Source organism: Chiloscyllium plagiosum, unplaced genomic scaffold (assembly GCF_037043375.1).
Source record: "Chiloscyllium plagiosum isolate Xiang-an unplaced genomic scaffold, Cpla_swu_hap1 HiC_scaffold_22, whole genome shotgun sequence".
Lineage (NCBI taxonomy): Eukaryota > Metazoa > Chordata > Chondrichthyes > Orectolobiformes > Hemiscylliidae > Chiloscyllium > Chiloscyllium plagiosum.
Genome location: NW_028270160.1, coordinates 10,947,153 through 10,959,959, shown reverse-complemented (window position 1 = coordinate 10,959,959; position 12,807 = coordinate 10,947,153). Strand labels below are relative to the sequence as shown.

General features: G+C 49.4%; 1 protein-coding gene across 2 annotated transcripts in view; it reads right to left on the bottom strand.

Annotated features, from left to right (window-relative positions):
- Nucleotides 1–12,807, bottom strand: part of loxl4 (lysyl oxidase-like 4) — a 139,917-nt gene that overhangs the window by 52,276 nt on the left and 74,834 nt on the right. For both annotated transcript variants that reach the window (XM_043713008.2, XM_043713009.2), the window contains exon 7: nucleotides 7,104–7,287. In XM_043713008.2, coding sequence (XP_043568943.1) covers nucleotides 7,104–7,287 — 184 coding nt within the window. The remainder of the gene's footprint in view (nucleotides 1–7,103; nucleotides 7,288–12,807) is intronic.

Genomic DNA, 12,807 nt, shown 5'->3' with positions numbered 1-12,807 from the left:
TACAGAGAAGGAGGAGAGTGGGACAAATCTCTGACAAAGAACCAGCATTTCAAGACAATGGGCTTGTGTTGTATCACTTAACATTTCTCCTTCAATCCACATCAGAAATGATTGCCTGCTCATTGTCACATTACTGCTTGTTTCCTACATTATGGCAGTAGCTGAACTTCAAAGGTAAAAGAGGCAAATTCACCACAGTCTCACCAGACACCAGAGAGCTGCTCTCTTACTAGAAAGGGATAACAGGCAGCAGTTTAACCTGGGAGGTGAAGGGAGAGTCCTCATGATAACCTTAGACAGTGCAGAAATTGTACCCAGGCTGTTGCTCGTCACTCTGCATTATAAACCAGCTTCTGGATTCGTGGTGCTGGAAGAGCACGGCAGTTCAGGCAGCATCCAAGGAGCAGCGAAATCGACATTTCGGGCAAAAGCCCTTCTTCAGGAATAAAGGCAGTGAGCCTTGGATGCTGCCTGAACTGCTGTGCTCTTCCAGCACCACTAATCCAGAAGCTGGTTTCCAGCATCTGCAGTCATTGTTTTTACCCCATTATAAACCAGCTGCCCAGCCAACCGAGTTAACCAACTGTCAGAGTTATAAGGAGAGTTTGGGTGGTTTGAGTTACAAGATGATGTTGGATAGGCTGGGACAATTCCCCTGGAGCATAGGAGACTGAGGGATGACCTTATAGGGTCTATAAAATTATGAGTGGCATGGAAAAGGCAGATAGCCAACAGCTTTTCCCCAGGGTAGGGGGGTCTCAAACTCAAGGGCATTGGTTTCAGGTGAGAAGGGAGAGATGCAAAAGGGTCCGGGGGGTAATTCTTTCATACAGAGATGGTGAGTGTCTGGAACAGGCTGCCAAAGTAGTGTTGGAGGCGCGTACAATTTTGTCATTTAAAAAACATTGAGGTAACTGGATGGGACAGGGATGGAGGGATATGGACCAAACACAGGCAAATGGGACTGGTTTAATTGTGAAAACTGGGTGGCATTGGCAAGTTGAGCCAAAGGGCCTGTTTCCGTGCTGTAGATCTCTATGACTCTATAACTCCCCCACCCCCCTCCCCTCTACAGTGTGGCTACAGAAACACAAGGCATTTTTTAAAGGGGAGCAAAAGTACATGGATCTAGTTTGGTCATTGAGGGAATTGTAAAACTGAGACAGGGACAATAAAAACAGCAGAACTACCTTGACAAGTCAATGCAGCCATTCCCATTCCAGTGCCCCCTTTGATGACATCACAACTTGGCCCAGTGCATTATGGGGTGTGGCACTATGATAACCTCCACAAAGCCCATGGGGAACTCACTAATAATCTCCACATGGAGCTCATTGAGTAAGAGTTCCCTTAGTAACAGGCAATGGCTTGCCTAGCTGGAACTCATCACCTGAGCCCTTTATAAAGGAGACCCAGATGGCTTGCATTGCCCATAATGGGCTTTACTTGTAAATATTTGATTGGCTACGCAGGTGATTACTGGTGGTAGCTAATAGGAAATAAAAGTCCCGGTGATTTTGGTGATGGGACAGCCACTCAGTAGTGTGTAATGGCACAGGGATTGGACCCAGGGATGCATCCGCAGATTTTTTGTTCCAGGATGAGACTAGTTTTGCACATCACAAGTACTAGCTGTATTTTGGGGTTCAACCACAAATGATGTTCCTTTCCTGTCAAGCTTCCTGAGTGATTACTGAGTCCCAGAGCACAAGCAGAACCACCCCCACTTCCTACGCCCCACCTCCCCCCTTCCCCGCTGCACGGATCATGTTTTGAGTTTGTTAACTACGCAGTAAGGCCAGTGTTGGAGATGGTGCAAGCAGCCATGAGGGGACATGGTGGTGTAGTGGTATTGGCACTGGGCCAGTGATCCAGCACCCCCAGCTAATATTCTGGGACGTGAGTTCAAAGCCCACCATGGTAGATGCTGAAATCGAAATTCAATAAAAATCCAAGTTAAAAACAAAACGAATCTAATGGAACTACATGCCCTCTGTTGATTGTTGAAAAATCTGCCTCACTAGTGTCCTTGAGGGAAGTAAATCTACTACCCTTGGGAATCGGTTCAGCTCAGTTGGTCGGATTGTCAGTTTACAGAGCAGTGTGATGCCAACGGCGTGGGTTCAACTCCCATCTCCGGTGTGAGGTTACCATGAAGGACTCTCCTTCTCAACCTTTTCCCTCACCTGAGGGTCTGCTGGCCGTCAAAGTAAATCACTACCACTCACCTCTCTCGAATGAGAGAGCAGCCCTATGGTCTGGTAATGACACAGTACAGTCAACCTTACCTGGTCAGGCCTATCTGTGACTCCAGATCCACAGTAATATGGCTGACTCTTAACTTAGGAATGTGCAGTGAATGTTGGCATTGCCAGCGGTGCCAACAGTCCATGAATAAATCTCATGACTAGAGTGGGGACTCCTGACTCAGTGGGCCCAGAGCGGGGACTGTTGCATAAGTCCAGGAGTCGTGTTTGGAGCCCAGGGTCATGAAGATAAACTCTATCTCAGTACTTTTCCTAATTCTTTTGAATCTCAAAATGGTGCCAGATTGTGGCGACTGAACACTTTTCACTGTATCTCCCTTGATATATGTGACAATAAATCATTCATCCAATGCTCGAGAAACCAAAAATATGTCCCAATCCCCAGAAAAACGTTTCTCAAACGTCCAACATGCAGTTTTTAAAAAGAACGCCACAGAGTTTTCCACCCTAGCCAGACAAATAGGTTTCCAATTCACTATTTGATCTCACTATTTTTACACGTAAACAGCAAACACAGGGAATGGAGGATCAGGAGTAGGCCATTCTGCCTCTCCGGCCTGTTCCGCCATTCAATATAATCTTATTTTTCCACATGCCTGCCTACCCCTGATAACCATTCACCTCAGCCTGAAAATACTCAGAGAGCCTGTATCCAGAGTAAGCCTTTTTGAGGAAGGGAACTCTACAAAGATTCAGGATACCTGCATGAGAAGAAAAATCTCATCTCTGTCTTAAATGGGCCATCCCTTTTTTTACAAAGCCATCCTGAGTTCTAGACACTCCCTAAATTAAAACTAAAGCCCGCCATTTCTCTTTGCGTTAGATCACAGTAAAGGCGATAAAAGGCAGTGTGGGTGAATGCTTCAGAACAGTGTATGTTATGCACAGCTAGAAGGATTGCCCCACAAAGGGGTATCAGTAGCAACATCAGAGACACAGTGAAGGGGTAAGGCTTTGAGGGTCTTTTGCACTGGATCCCAGATGGAGAGAGCGCTGCATTGTCAGATTCTTTCAACCCAGCCCCTGGCTGCCCTCTGACAGACTTGTTAACTATCTGAGATACCATTTTGACGAAATGTGGAAGAGGTTGTCCTAGTGTCCTGAACAGTATTTATTCAGAAAGATGTTGTGAAACTTGAAAGGGCTCAGAAAAGATTCACAAGGATGTTGCCAGGGTTGGAGGGTTTGAACTACAGGGAAAAGGCTGAATAGTCTGGAGTCGTTTTCCCTGGAGCGCCGGAGGCTGAGGGGTGACCTTATAGAGGTTTATAAAATCATGAGGGGCATGGATAGGGGGAATAGACACGGTATTTTCCCTGGGTTGGTGGTGTCCAAAACTAGAGGGCATAGGTTTAGGGTGATGGGAAGAGATATAAAAGGGACTAAGGGGCAAAATTTTCACACAGTGGGTGATGCATGTGAGTGATGAGCTGCCAGAGGAAGTGGCGGAGGCTGGTCCAAATGCGACATTTAAAAGGCATCTGGATGGGTATATGAATAGGAAGGGTTTGGAGGGATATGGGCCAAGTGCTAGTAAATGGGACTAGATTGATTTAGGATATCTGGTCGGCATGGACGAGTTGGACCGAAGGGTCTGTTTCTGTGCTGTACATCTCTATGACTCTATAATCAATGTCATTTAAATAAAAACAACAATCCCATTGCTTATATTTAGAATGCAGGAAGATGTTGGAGAGCCAGAAACCACAATGATTTCTGTTGACTTCACCCACCCAAATTCTTTAATGACTATCTATTCAGGGACTGATGTTTTCTCTCCTCTCATGGTCTGGCTGCCTGGTGAGGCCAATCCCACATGAGAGGGCTTGACTCTAAACTACTCACTGAAATCACCCAGCAATTCCCATTCTTTCGTAAACTTTCTCTGGGCAACCGAGCCATTATTGCCAATCCTGCTTTCCAATGCCCACTTCCTCCTGAACAAAAATAAAGAAAAATATACAAAAAGCACGAGACGTCAGCATGAAAAATCAGGTCTGACTGCCCGGTGTATCTCTGTCACACCAACCCATGATACTCAATGTAGCATTTCACATCGAGATACCCAAGTAGGAGTTGTCCCATTTCTCTAAACCACTCTGACGGTCTCACACTTAATGAGCCAGGAACATTGAATGGCTGCAGTGTGGAAGCAGGCCATTCGACCCACCAAGGCCACACCAACTCTCTGAAGAGTATCCCACCCAGACCCACCCCACCCCTGTAACTCTGTATTTCCAATGGCTAACCCACCTAACCTACACACCCCTGGACACTATGGGTAATTTAGCACGCCCAGACCACCTAAGCCACATATCTTTCTATTGTGGGAGGAAACCAGGGCACCCAGAGGAAACCCATGGAGACATGGGAGAATGTGCAAACTCCACGTAGACAGTTGCCCGAGGCTGGAATCGAACCCAGGTCCCTAGCAGCAGTGCTAACCACTGAGCCATATGCACCCGCCTTCTGCCACCACCCATCCAGCAGTTATGTCCAATTCTTGGTAGCCATGACAACACAGTGTCTTACTGGCCACAATCCAGCATGCAATGTTAATAACTTCACTCTGGAACAGTACCTCATAGAGTCATAGTGATGTACAGCATGGAAACAGACCCTTCGTCCATGCTGATCAGATATCCTAACCCAATCATGTCCCGTTTTCCAGCACTTGGCCTATATCCCTCCAACCCTTCCTATTCATATACCCATCCAGTTGCTGTAATTGTACCAGCCTCCACCACTTCCTCTGGCAGCTCATTCCATACATGTATCACCCTCTACGTGAAAAAGTTACCCTTTTGGTCCCTTTTATATCTTTCCCCTCTCACCCTAAACCTATGCCCTCTAATTCTGGACTCTCCCACCCCAGAGAAAAGATTTTGTCTATTTATCCTATCCATGTCCGTCGTGTCTTTATAAACCTCTATGAGGTCACCCCTCAGCCTTCGCGTACGTTGGCAAGTGGAGTAAGTTATGAAATTGAAAAACAGAAATTACTGGCTGTGGGAAGAAAGCAGAGTTAACATTTCAGGTCCAGTGACTCTTCATCAGAACGGTTTTGACACGACATGTTAACTCTGCTTACTCTCTCCACTGACACTGCCAGACCTGCTGAGTTTCTCCAGTAATGTCTCAATTTGTTTCAGACCTCCAGCATCACAGTTCTTTGTTTTAATAATGTTGTAAGATTACTGTTTATGGGATCTTACTGTGTGCAAATTGGCTGCCACCTTTCCTCCTTCACAACAGCATACTGAGACGCGCCAAACTGGACACAATCACGGGTCCAGATGCTGCTCCTGGCCTGAACGTCTAGTACCCTCACACCACTCCCCCCTCCCCCACCCCAGCCCCCTTCTCACTCTGTACCCTGACCCAGGAACACTAACACCCCCCACTAACCCCCTACCCCGCCCACCTCCTCACCCTGTACTCTGTTCCTTGACACTGTAGCAACCCCCACCCCAACCCCCTTCTCACCCTGTCCCCTGACCCAGGAACACTGGCATCTGGCTCATATCCATGCAAACCCTTCCTATTCACTTACCCATCCAGATGCCTTTTAAATGCTGTAATTGTACCAGCCTGCACCACCTCCTCTGACAGCTCATTCCATACACACACCACCCTCTGCGTGAAAAAGTTGCCCTTTAGATTTTAAATCTTTCCCCTCTCACCCTAAACCTATGCCCGACCCCAGGGAAAAGACCTTGTCTGTTTATCCTATTCCATGCCCCTCATGATTTTATAAACCTCTATAAGGTCACCCCTCAGCCTTTAACGCTCCAGGGAAAACAGCCCCAGTGTATTCATCCTCTCTTTATAACTCAAACCCTCCAGTCTCAGTAATATCCTTGGAAGTTTTTTCTGCAGCCTCACCAGTTTAACAACATCCTTCCTACAGCAGAGTGATTCGCGTCTTATGAGGCAATATTAGGGACCAAAAACATTTCAAGAAGATCTTAACGAAGAGGGAGAAAGAGTGAGACATTGAGCAGAGGGCAGGGCAGCATTGGCAGCTCTGTCATTGAGCTAGTACCACAATGATGGGCTGGATGGCCTCCTTTTGCAATGCACCTTATAAGTTCATAAGATATAGGACCAGAATTAGACCATCAGGTCTGCTCTGCCATTCGATCATGCCTGATATGCTCCTCACCCCCATTTACCTGCTTTCTCCCCATATCCCATCAACCCATTACCAATTAAAAATCTCTCTAACTCCTCCTTAAATTTACTCACTATCCCAGCATGCATCACACTTTGGCACAGCAAATTCCACAGATTCACAACCCTTTGGGAGATGCAGTTTCTCCTCAACTCGATTTTAAATTTGCTACCCTTTATCCTAAGACTATGATCTCTCGTCCTAGAATGCCCCACAAGAGGGAGCATTCACTCCCGTCTATTTTATCCACACCATTTATCATGAATACTTCCATTTGATCTCCCCTCGTTCTGTTAAATTCCAGAGAGTACAGGCCTAAACTGTTCAATCCCTCTTCATACGACAAATCCCTCATCTCTGGGATCAATCTAGTGAACCTCCTCTGAACTGCCTCCAATGCCACAACACCTTTCCCAAAACTGTGCACAATACTCCAGGTATGGGGTCACCAATACCTTGTATAGTTGCAACAGTACTTATATTTCTATCTCAGATGGTCATAGGTAATGGAAAACAGCCCAGGTTGGGGATGGGGGAGAGGTGGGGGGGGGATTAGTGGTGATCTGAACCAAGGGGAAGAGTGGTAAACTGAGAATGTCACTGGGGTGGGAGGCAAAGTCGGAGTGTGGGTTTTGATCCGCGTTTCGCCGGGTGACACTGACCTTGCCCGAGCCGAGCTCCAGGAAGCGCCTCCCTGGCAGAGCCATAACCCAACTCACGGCACACGACGCTGGCTGACAGAAGGTTCCATCGGTCATCGCAGACTGTTCCCCATTTGCCATTCTTCAGGACTTCCACTCTCCCTTCGCCCGTCTGCGCTCCACCCTTTAGCCGCACCAGGGGTTGCTGTGAGACAAACAGAGGTTAAACACAAATTATTAAAAGAAAATACTCACTGTCAGCTCAAACAGCATCAGCGCCTCCTTCAGTTTCGTAGAATCCACACAGAATAGAATAGGACAGAATCCCTACAGTGTGGAAACAGGCCCTTCGGCCCAACAAGTCCACACCGACCCTCCGAAGAGTAACCCACCCAAATCCATTCCCCTGCCCTACTACTCTACACTTACTCCTGACTAATGCCCCTGACCTACACATCCCTGAACACACTGGGCAATTTAGCATGGTCAGTTCATCCTAACCTTGAGAGTGTGGTGCTGGAAAAGCACAGCAGGCCCGGCAGCATCCGAGGAGCAGGAGAATCGACATTTCCAACTTGGGCCCTTCATCAGGAATGAGGCTTGTGGGCCAAGGGGCTGAGAGATAAATGGGAGGGGGGTGGGGCTGGGGGGGAAGGTGGCTGGGAATGCGATAGGTAGATGAAGGTGGGGTTGAAGGTGATAGGTCAGAGAAGAGGGTGGAGAGGATAGATGGGAAAGATGATGGACAGGTCAAGAGGGTCCCTGACGCTGTGAGGCAGCAGTGTCAACCACTGAGCCACCATATCATCTTTCCCATCTTCGCCCCACCTTCATCTACCTATCATATTCCCAGCTACCTTACCCCCAACCTCACCCCCACTCCCTCCCATTTATCTCTCAGCCCCCCAGCCCATAAGCCTCATTCCTGACAAAGAGCTTATGCTCGAAATTTCGATTCTCCTGCTCCCCAGATGCTGCCTGACTGGCTGTGCTTTTCCAGCTCCACACTCTCAACTCTGATCTCCAGCATCTGCCATCCTCACTTTCTCCCAATTCACCCTGACCTGCACATCTTTGGACTGTGAGAGGAAACCCACGCGAACACGGGGAGAACATACAAACTCCACACAGTCAGTCACCTGAGGCTGGAATCGAACCCGAGTCCCTGCCACTGTGAGGCAGCAGTGCGAACCACAGAGTCATTGTATCGCCCAGTGTGAAAGCAGCCCATACCAACCCACCCAATACCCTATAACCCTGCATTTCCCATGGCCAATCCAAAAAATCTTTGGATTGTTGGAGGAAACTGGAGCAAACCCACGCAGACACAGGGAGACTGTGCAAACTCTACACAGACAGTCACCCGAGGCTAGCATCGAACCTGGGTTCATGGTGCTGTGAGGCAACCGTGCTAACCACTGAGCCACCCAGTGAAATATACGTTTCAGTGGAATATATCTTGTCAGATGCTGTATTTCCATAGCACTTTACAGACAATGAAGCTTTCTGATGTGTATTGGCTGCTGTGATGCTGGATATATGCAGCGAATTTTCACAGAGCAAGATCTCACAAAAAAACATGACAATGCCCAGATAATTGTTTATTTCTGATGTTAGTTGAGAGATGAATATTAGCCATGTCACCAGCAGGGTTTATGTTTGGATGGATCTTTTACCCACTCGAGAGAAACGTCACATCTGAAAAGCAGCCCCTCCAACCCCTCAGTGACAGCCTGGAATTGTGTCGCTGGAGTGGGACTCAAATACACAGTGCTTCCAATCAGAAGTGAGACACTTGTAACCTCGTAAACTGTTAAAATGGGGATAAGAATTGCCAGCATCAATGTGCGTAGCATCAAATCGGCTACGCGATGTGTTTCTATAATGGCCTTCCTGGCCAATGTTAAAGCTGACGTCCTGTTTCTGCAGGAGTGTGGGATACCGCACCTCAGCAGCTACAGGAGATGGTCGAGCTTGTGGGCCCATGGGCCGTCAGTTTGGTTGGGGGGCAACGATAGCCGCGCCTCCAGCCTGGGTATCCTGTTGCAAGGAGGCAACTTCACCATCTCCGAGGTTAAGGAGGTGGTGGGCGGGCGCCTCCTCGTCGCCGACGTCATGTACAGGAATGCTCCCCTGAGACTGATTAATGTGTACGCCCCAGTGGGTAAGAGTGAACGGTTGGCCGTCCTGCAGCAGCTTCCACTGTTGCTGGCTATGTCCAGGCCGGTCATTCTGGCCGGAGACTTCAACTGTATCATTGATGCAGATGGACAATCTGGCAGGGGGGGGACAGTAAACTGGACGCCACGTCCAGAGCACTGAAGGACACAGTAAAAGATGCCAAGCTGCACGACATCTTCAGCACCCCTGCAGATGGAGCACAGCGTAGATACACTTGGTCACGGGCAGACAGGTCTATCCGCTCAAGGATAGATTACCTGTTTGTGTCCCGAACACTCCCGGTCAGATCCACCGACGTCAAGCTGGTGTTCTTCTCTGACCACTGCCTCCTGCTGGCCGACTGTCACCTACAGGACGAGCAGGTAAGGGAAGGTGGAAGATGAACACAAAGCTGTTGACCCCGGGAAACATTGAGGAGCTCAAGAGGGACTACACAGGTTGGAGAACCGTGAAGCCCCTCTTTGAGTCCCCAGCGGACTGGTGGGAAACAGTAAAAGGGAACATCAAGAGGTTCTTCATCCTCAAAGGTATTCAGGAGGTGAGAGAGAGGCGTGGAAAAGCTGTCCCAGCTCCAGGAAAGTATGCAGAACCTGCTCCTGCTGCAGACGATGGAGGTGGGTGTCACGTAGGACCTCAAGGAGGTGAAGGGCCAGCAAGCCTCGCTCTTTGCCTCGGAGACCTCCAAGATAATCTTCCGGTCCAGGGTCCGCTCGGTGGAGCAGGACGAGACATGCTCACATTTCTTCTTCCAGAAGATGCACAAAGAGAGCTCTGTGCTCAGCAGCCTGAAGGAAGAAGATGGCTCAATAATGTCATCTCATGCTGACGTCATGAGGATCAGTAAATCCTTCTATGCCAGTCTGTATGACGTGAAGCCGACCGACAGTGCGGCCTCCCAGTCGTTCCTGTCCTCTATCACAGAGGTCTTAGACGACAGAACACGAGAAGCTGGACCAGCCGCTATCTCTGGACGAGCTGACCAAGGCCCTCGAGTCCTTCGAAAAGAATAAAACTCCCGGAAGCGACAGCTTACCGGTCGAGCTCTATTCCGCTCTGTGGGACTGGATTGGCCAGGACCTGCTGGAGGTGTATGTCAGTATGCTTCGGGCAGGTACCATGAGTGAATCCCTGAGGAAAGGCATCATCACCCTCATCTACAAGCGGAAGGGGGAGAGGGAGGAACTCAAAAATTGGAGACCAATCTCACTGTTGAATGCGGATTACAAAATTCTGTCAAAGGTAATCGCCAACCGGGTCAGGTCTGCTCTGGGGTCGGTGATTCACCCTGACCAAACCTGTGCTGTACTGGGCAGGAAGATCGCTGAGAGTCTCGCACTCCTCAGGGATATGATCGCCTACGTGCAGGACGGAGGGTTGGACACCTGCCTGATCAGCCTGGACCAGGAGAAAGCCTTTGACAGGATATCACACAGGTATAGAAGAGATGTTCTCTCCAAAATCGGCTTTGGGGAGGGAATCTGCAATTGGATCAGACTGCTCTACACCAACATTGTCAGTGCAGTCTCAATCAATGGGTGGAATCAGATAGCTTCCCAGTCAGATGTGGAGTCAGGGAGGGCTGCCCTCTCTCTCCTGCCTTGTTTGTGTGCTGCATAGAGCCATTTGCCGAGTCCATCAGGAAGGATGCGAGCCTGAGAGGGGTGACTATTCCTGGCAGCGGGAGCCTGCAGGTTAAGGCCTCCCTGTACATGGATGACGTCGCCGTTTTCTGCTCGGATCCGCTGTCCGTGCGCAGACTCATGTGCATATGTGACCAGTTCGAACGGGCCTCGGGGGCCAAGGAAAACCGAGGCAAGAGCGAGGCCATGCTCTTCGGGAACTGGGCCGACCAATCCTCGGTCCCCTTCACCGTCAGGACCGACCACCTGAAGGTGCTGGGTATTTGGTTCGGGGGGGGGGGCTGGGGCGTGCGCCAAGTCTTGGGAGGAACGTATCAGCAAAGTGAGGCAGAAACTGTGCAGATGGAAGCTACGGTCGCTCTCCATCGCGGGAAAAAATCTGGTCATCAGGTGTGAGGCACTATCATTGCTATTATACGTGGCACAGGTCTGGCCTATTCCCAGAACCTGTGCCGCTGCGGTCACCCGGGTCATCTTCCAGTTTATATGGAGATCAAAAATGGACCAGGTCCGAAGGGACTCGCTGTACAAGGATCTGGGCAACGGGGGAAAAAATACACCCAATGCCACCCTCACCCTGATGGCCACCTTTGTGTGTAGCTGCATCAAGCTGTGCGTGGATCCCCGGTACACAAATACCAAGTGTCACTACGTACTGAGGTTCTACTTGTCCCCGGTGTTGCGAAGGATGGGCCTGGCCTCGCTGCCGCAGAACGCTCCAAGTAGTTGGACCGTTCCGTATCACCTGTCCTTCGTGGAGAAGTTTATGAAGAAAAACACCTTTGACCACAAGTCCATGAGGAAGTGGTCAGCACGTAGTGTCCTTGAGACTCTTCGGGAAAAGGAGAGGGCGGATCCTATCGAGCAGTTCCCTGAACAGACTGTCAAAGTCATTTGGCAGAATGCCTCATCGCCAGAACTTTCCAACAAGCACCAAGACATGGCTTGGCTGGTGGTGAGAAGGGCTCTGCCTGTGAGATCCTCTATGCACGCCCGGACTCTCAGCCGCACCGCACGCTGCCCTCGAAGTGGCTGCGGGGGGGACGAGACTGTCACACACCTCCTTCTGGAATGTGCCTACGCCGAAGAAGTCTGGAGAGGAATGCAGTGGTGTTTGTCGAGATTCGTCCCGAGCAGCGCCGTGACGCGGGACTCCGTGCTCTACGGCCTATTCCCCGGGGGACACACCGAGACGAACATCAACTGTGCCTGGAGGATCATCAACTCGGTGAAGGACGCTCTCTGGTCGGTCCGAAACCTGCTGATCTTCCAGCTGAAGGAGTTGACCCCGACTGAGTGCTGCAGACTGGCACATTCCAAGGTCCAGGACTACGTCGCTGAAGCTTGGGGCAGCTGCCGCCAAGGCGGGGTGGGGAAAGACCACCATGTAACATCTGCCTGCCTAAGACGAACAGGGGGCCCACGCAGTCATTTGGGCTCTGCTGATGCCTCAGCTAAATATATGGACATATGATTGATAAACGTACACACCTGTATATAAAAAAATGATAAATTCTGATCTCTGTATGTAAATGTTTACATATGTATGGCATGACCAACTGTACAGACCATCAAATTATTTCATGAATAAAGTACATCTTGAAATTTAAAAAAAAGTGAGAGACACTGAGCCATGGCTGAGCCTTCCATTTAGGTGGATAAGGATCGTCTGCATTGCACCCTCCTCAGCCCTACACTGGGGCTGCAGCAGTGCCAAGGATAGCCCATACCTTGCCTTGAATCTTGTTACAGTTCAGAAATATTTACAGCAGAAAAAGGCCATTCAGCCCAGCAGACATGGGCCAGTGTTTACACTCAGCTTAACCTTCCATTTCTCAGTCTCACCTCGGTTTATTGAGTTTACATTCAAACATATCGATGGAATTCTCCTCACTTACATGTGG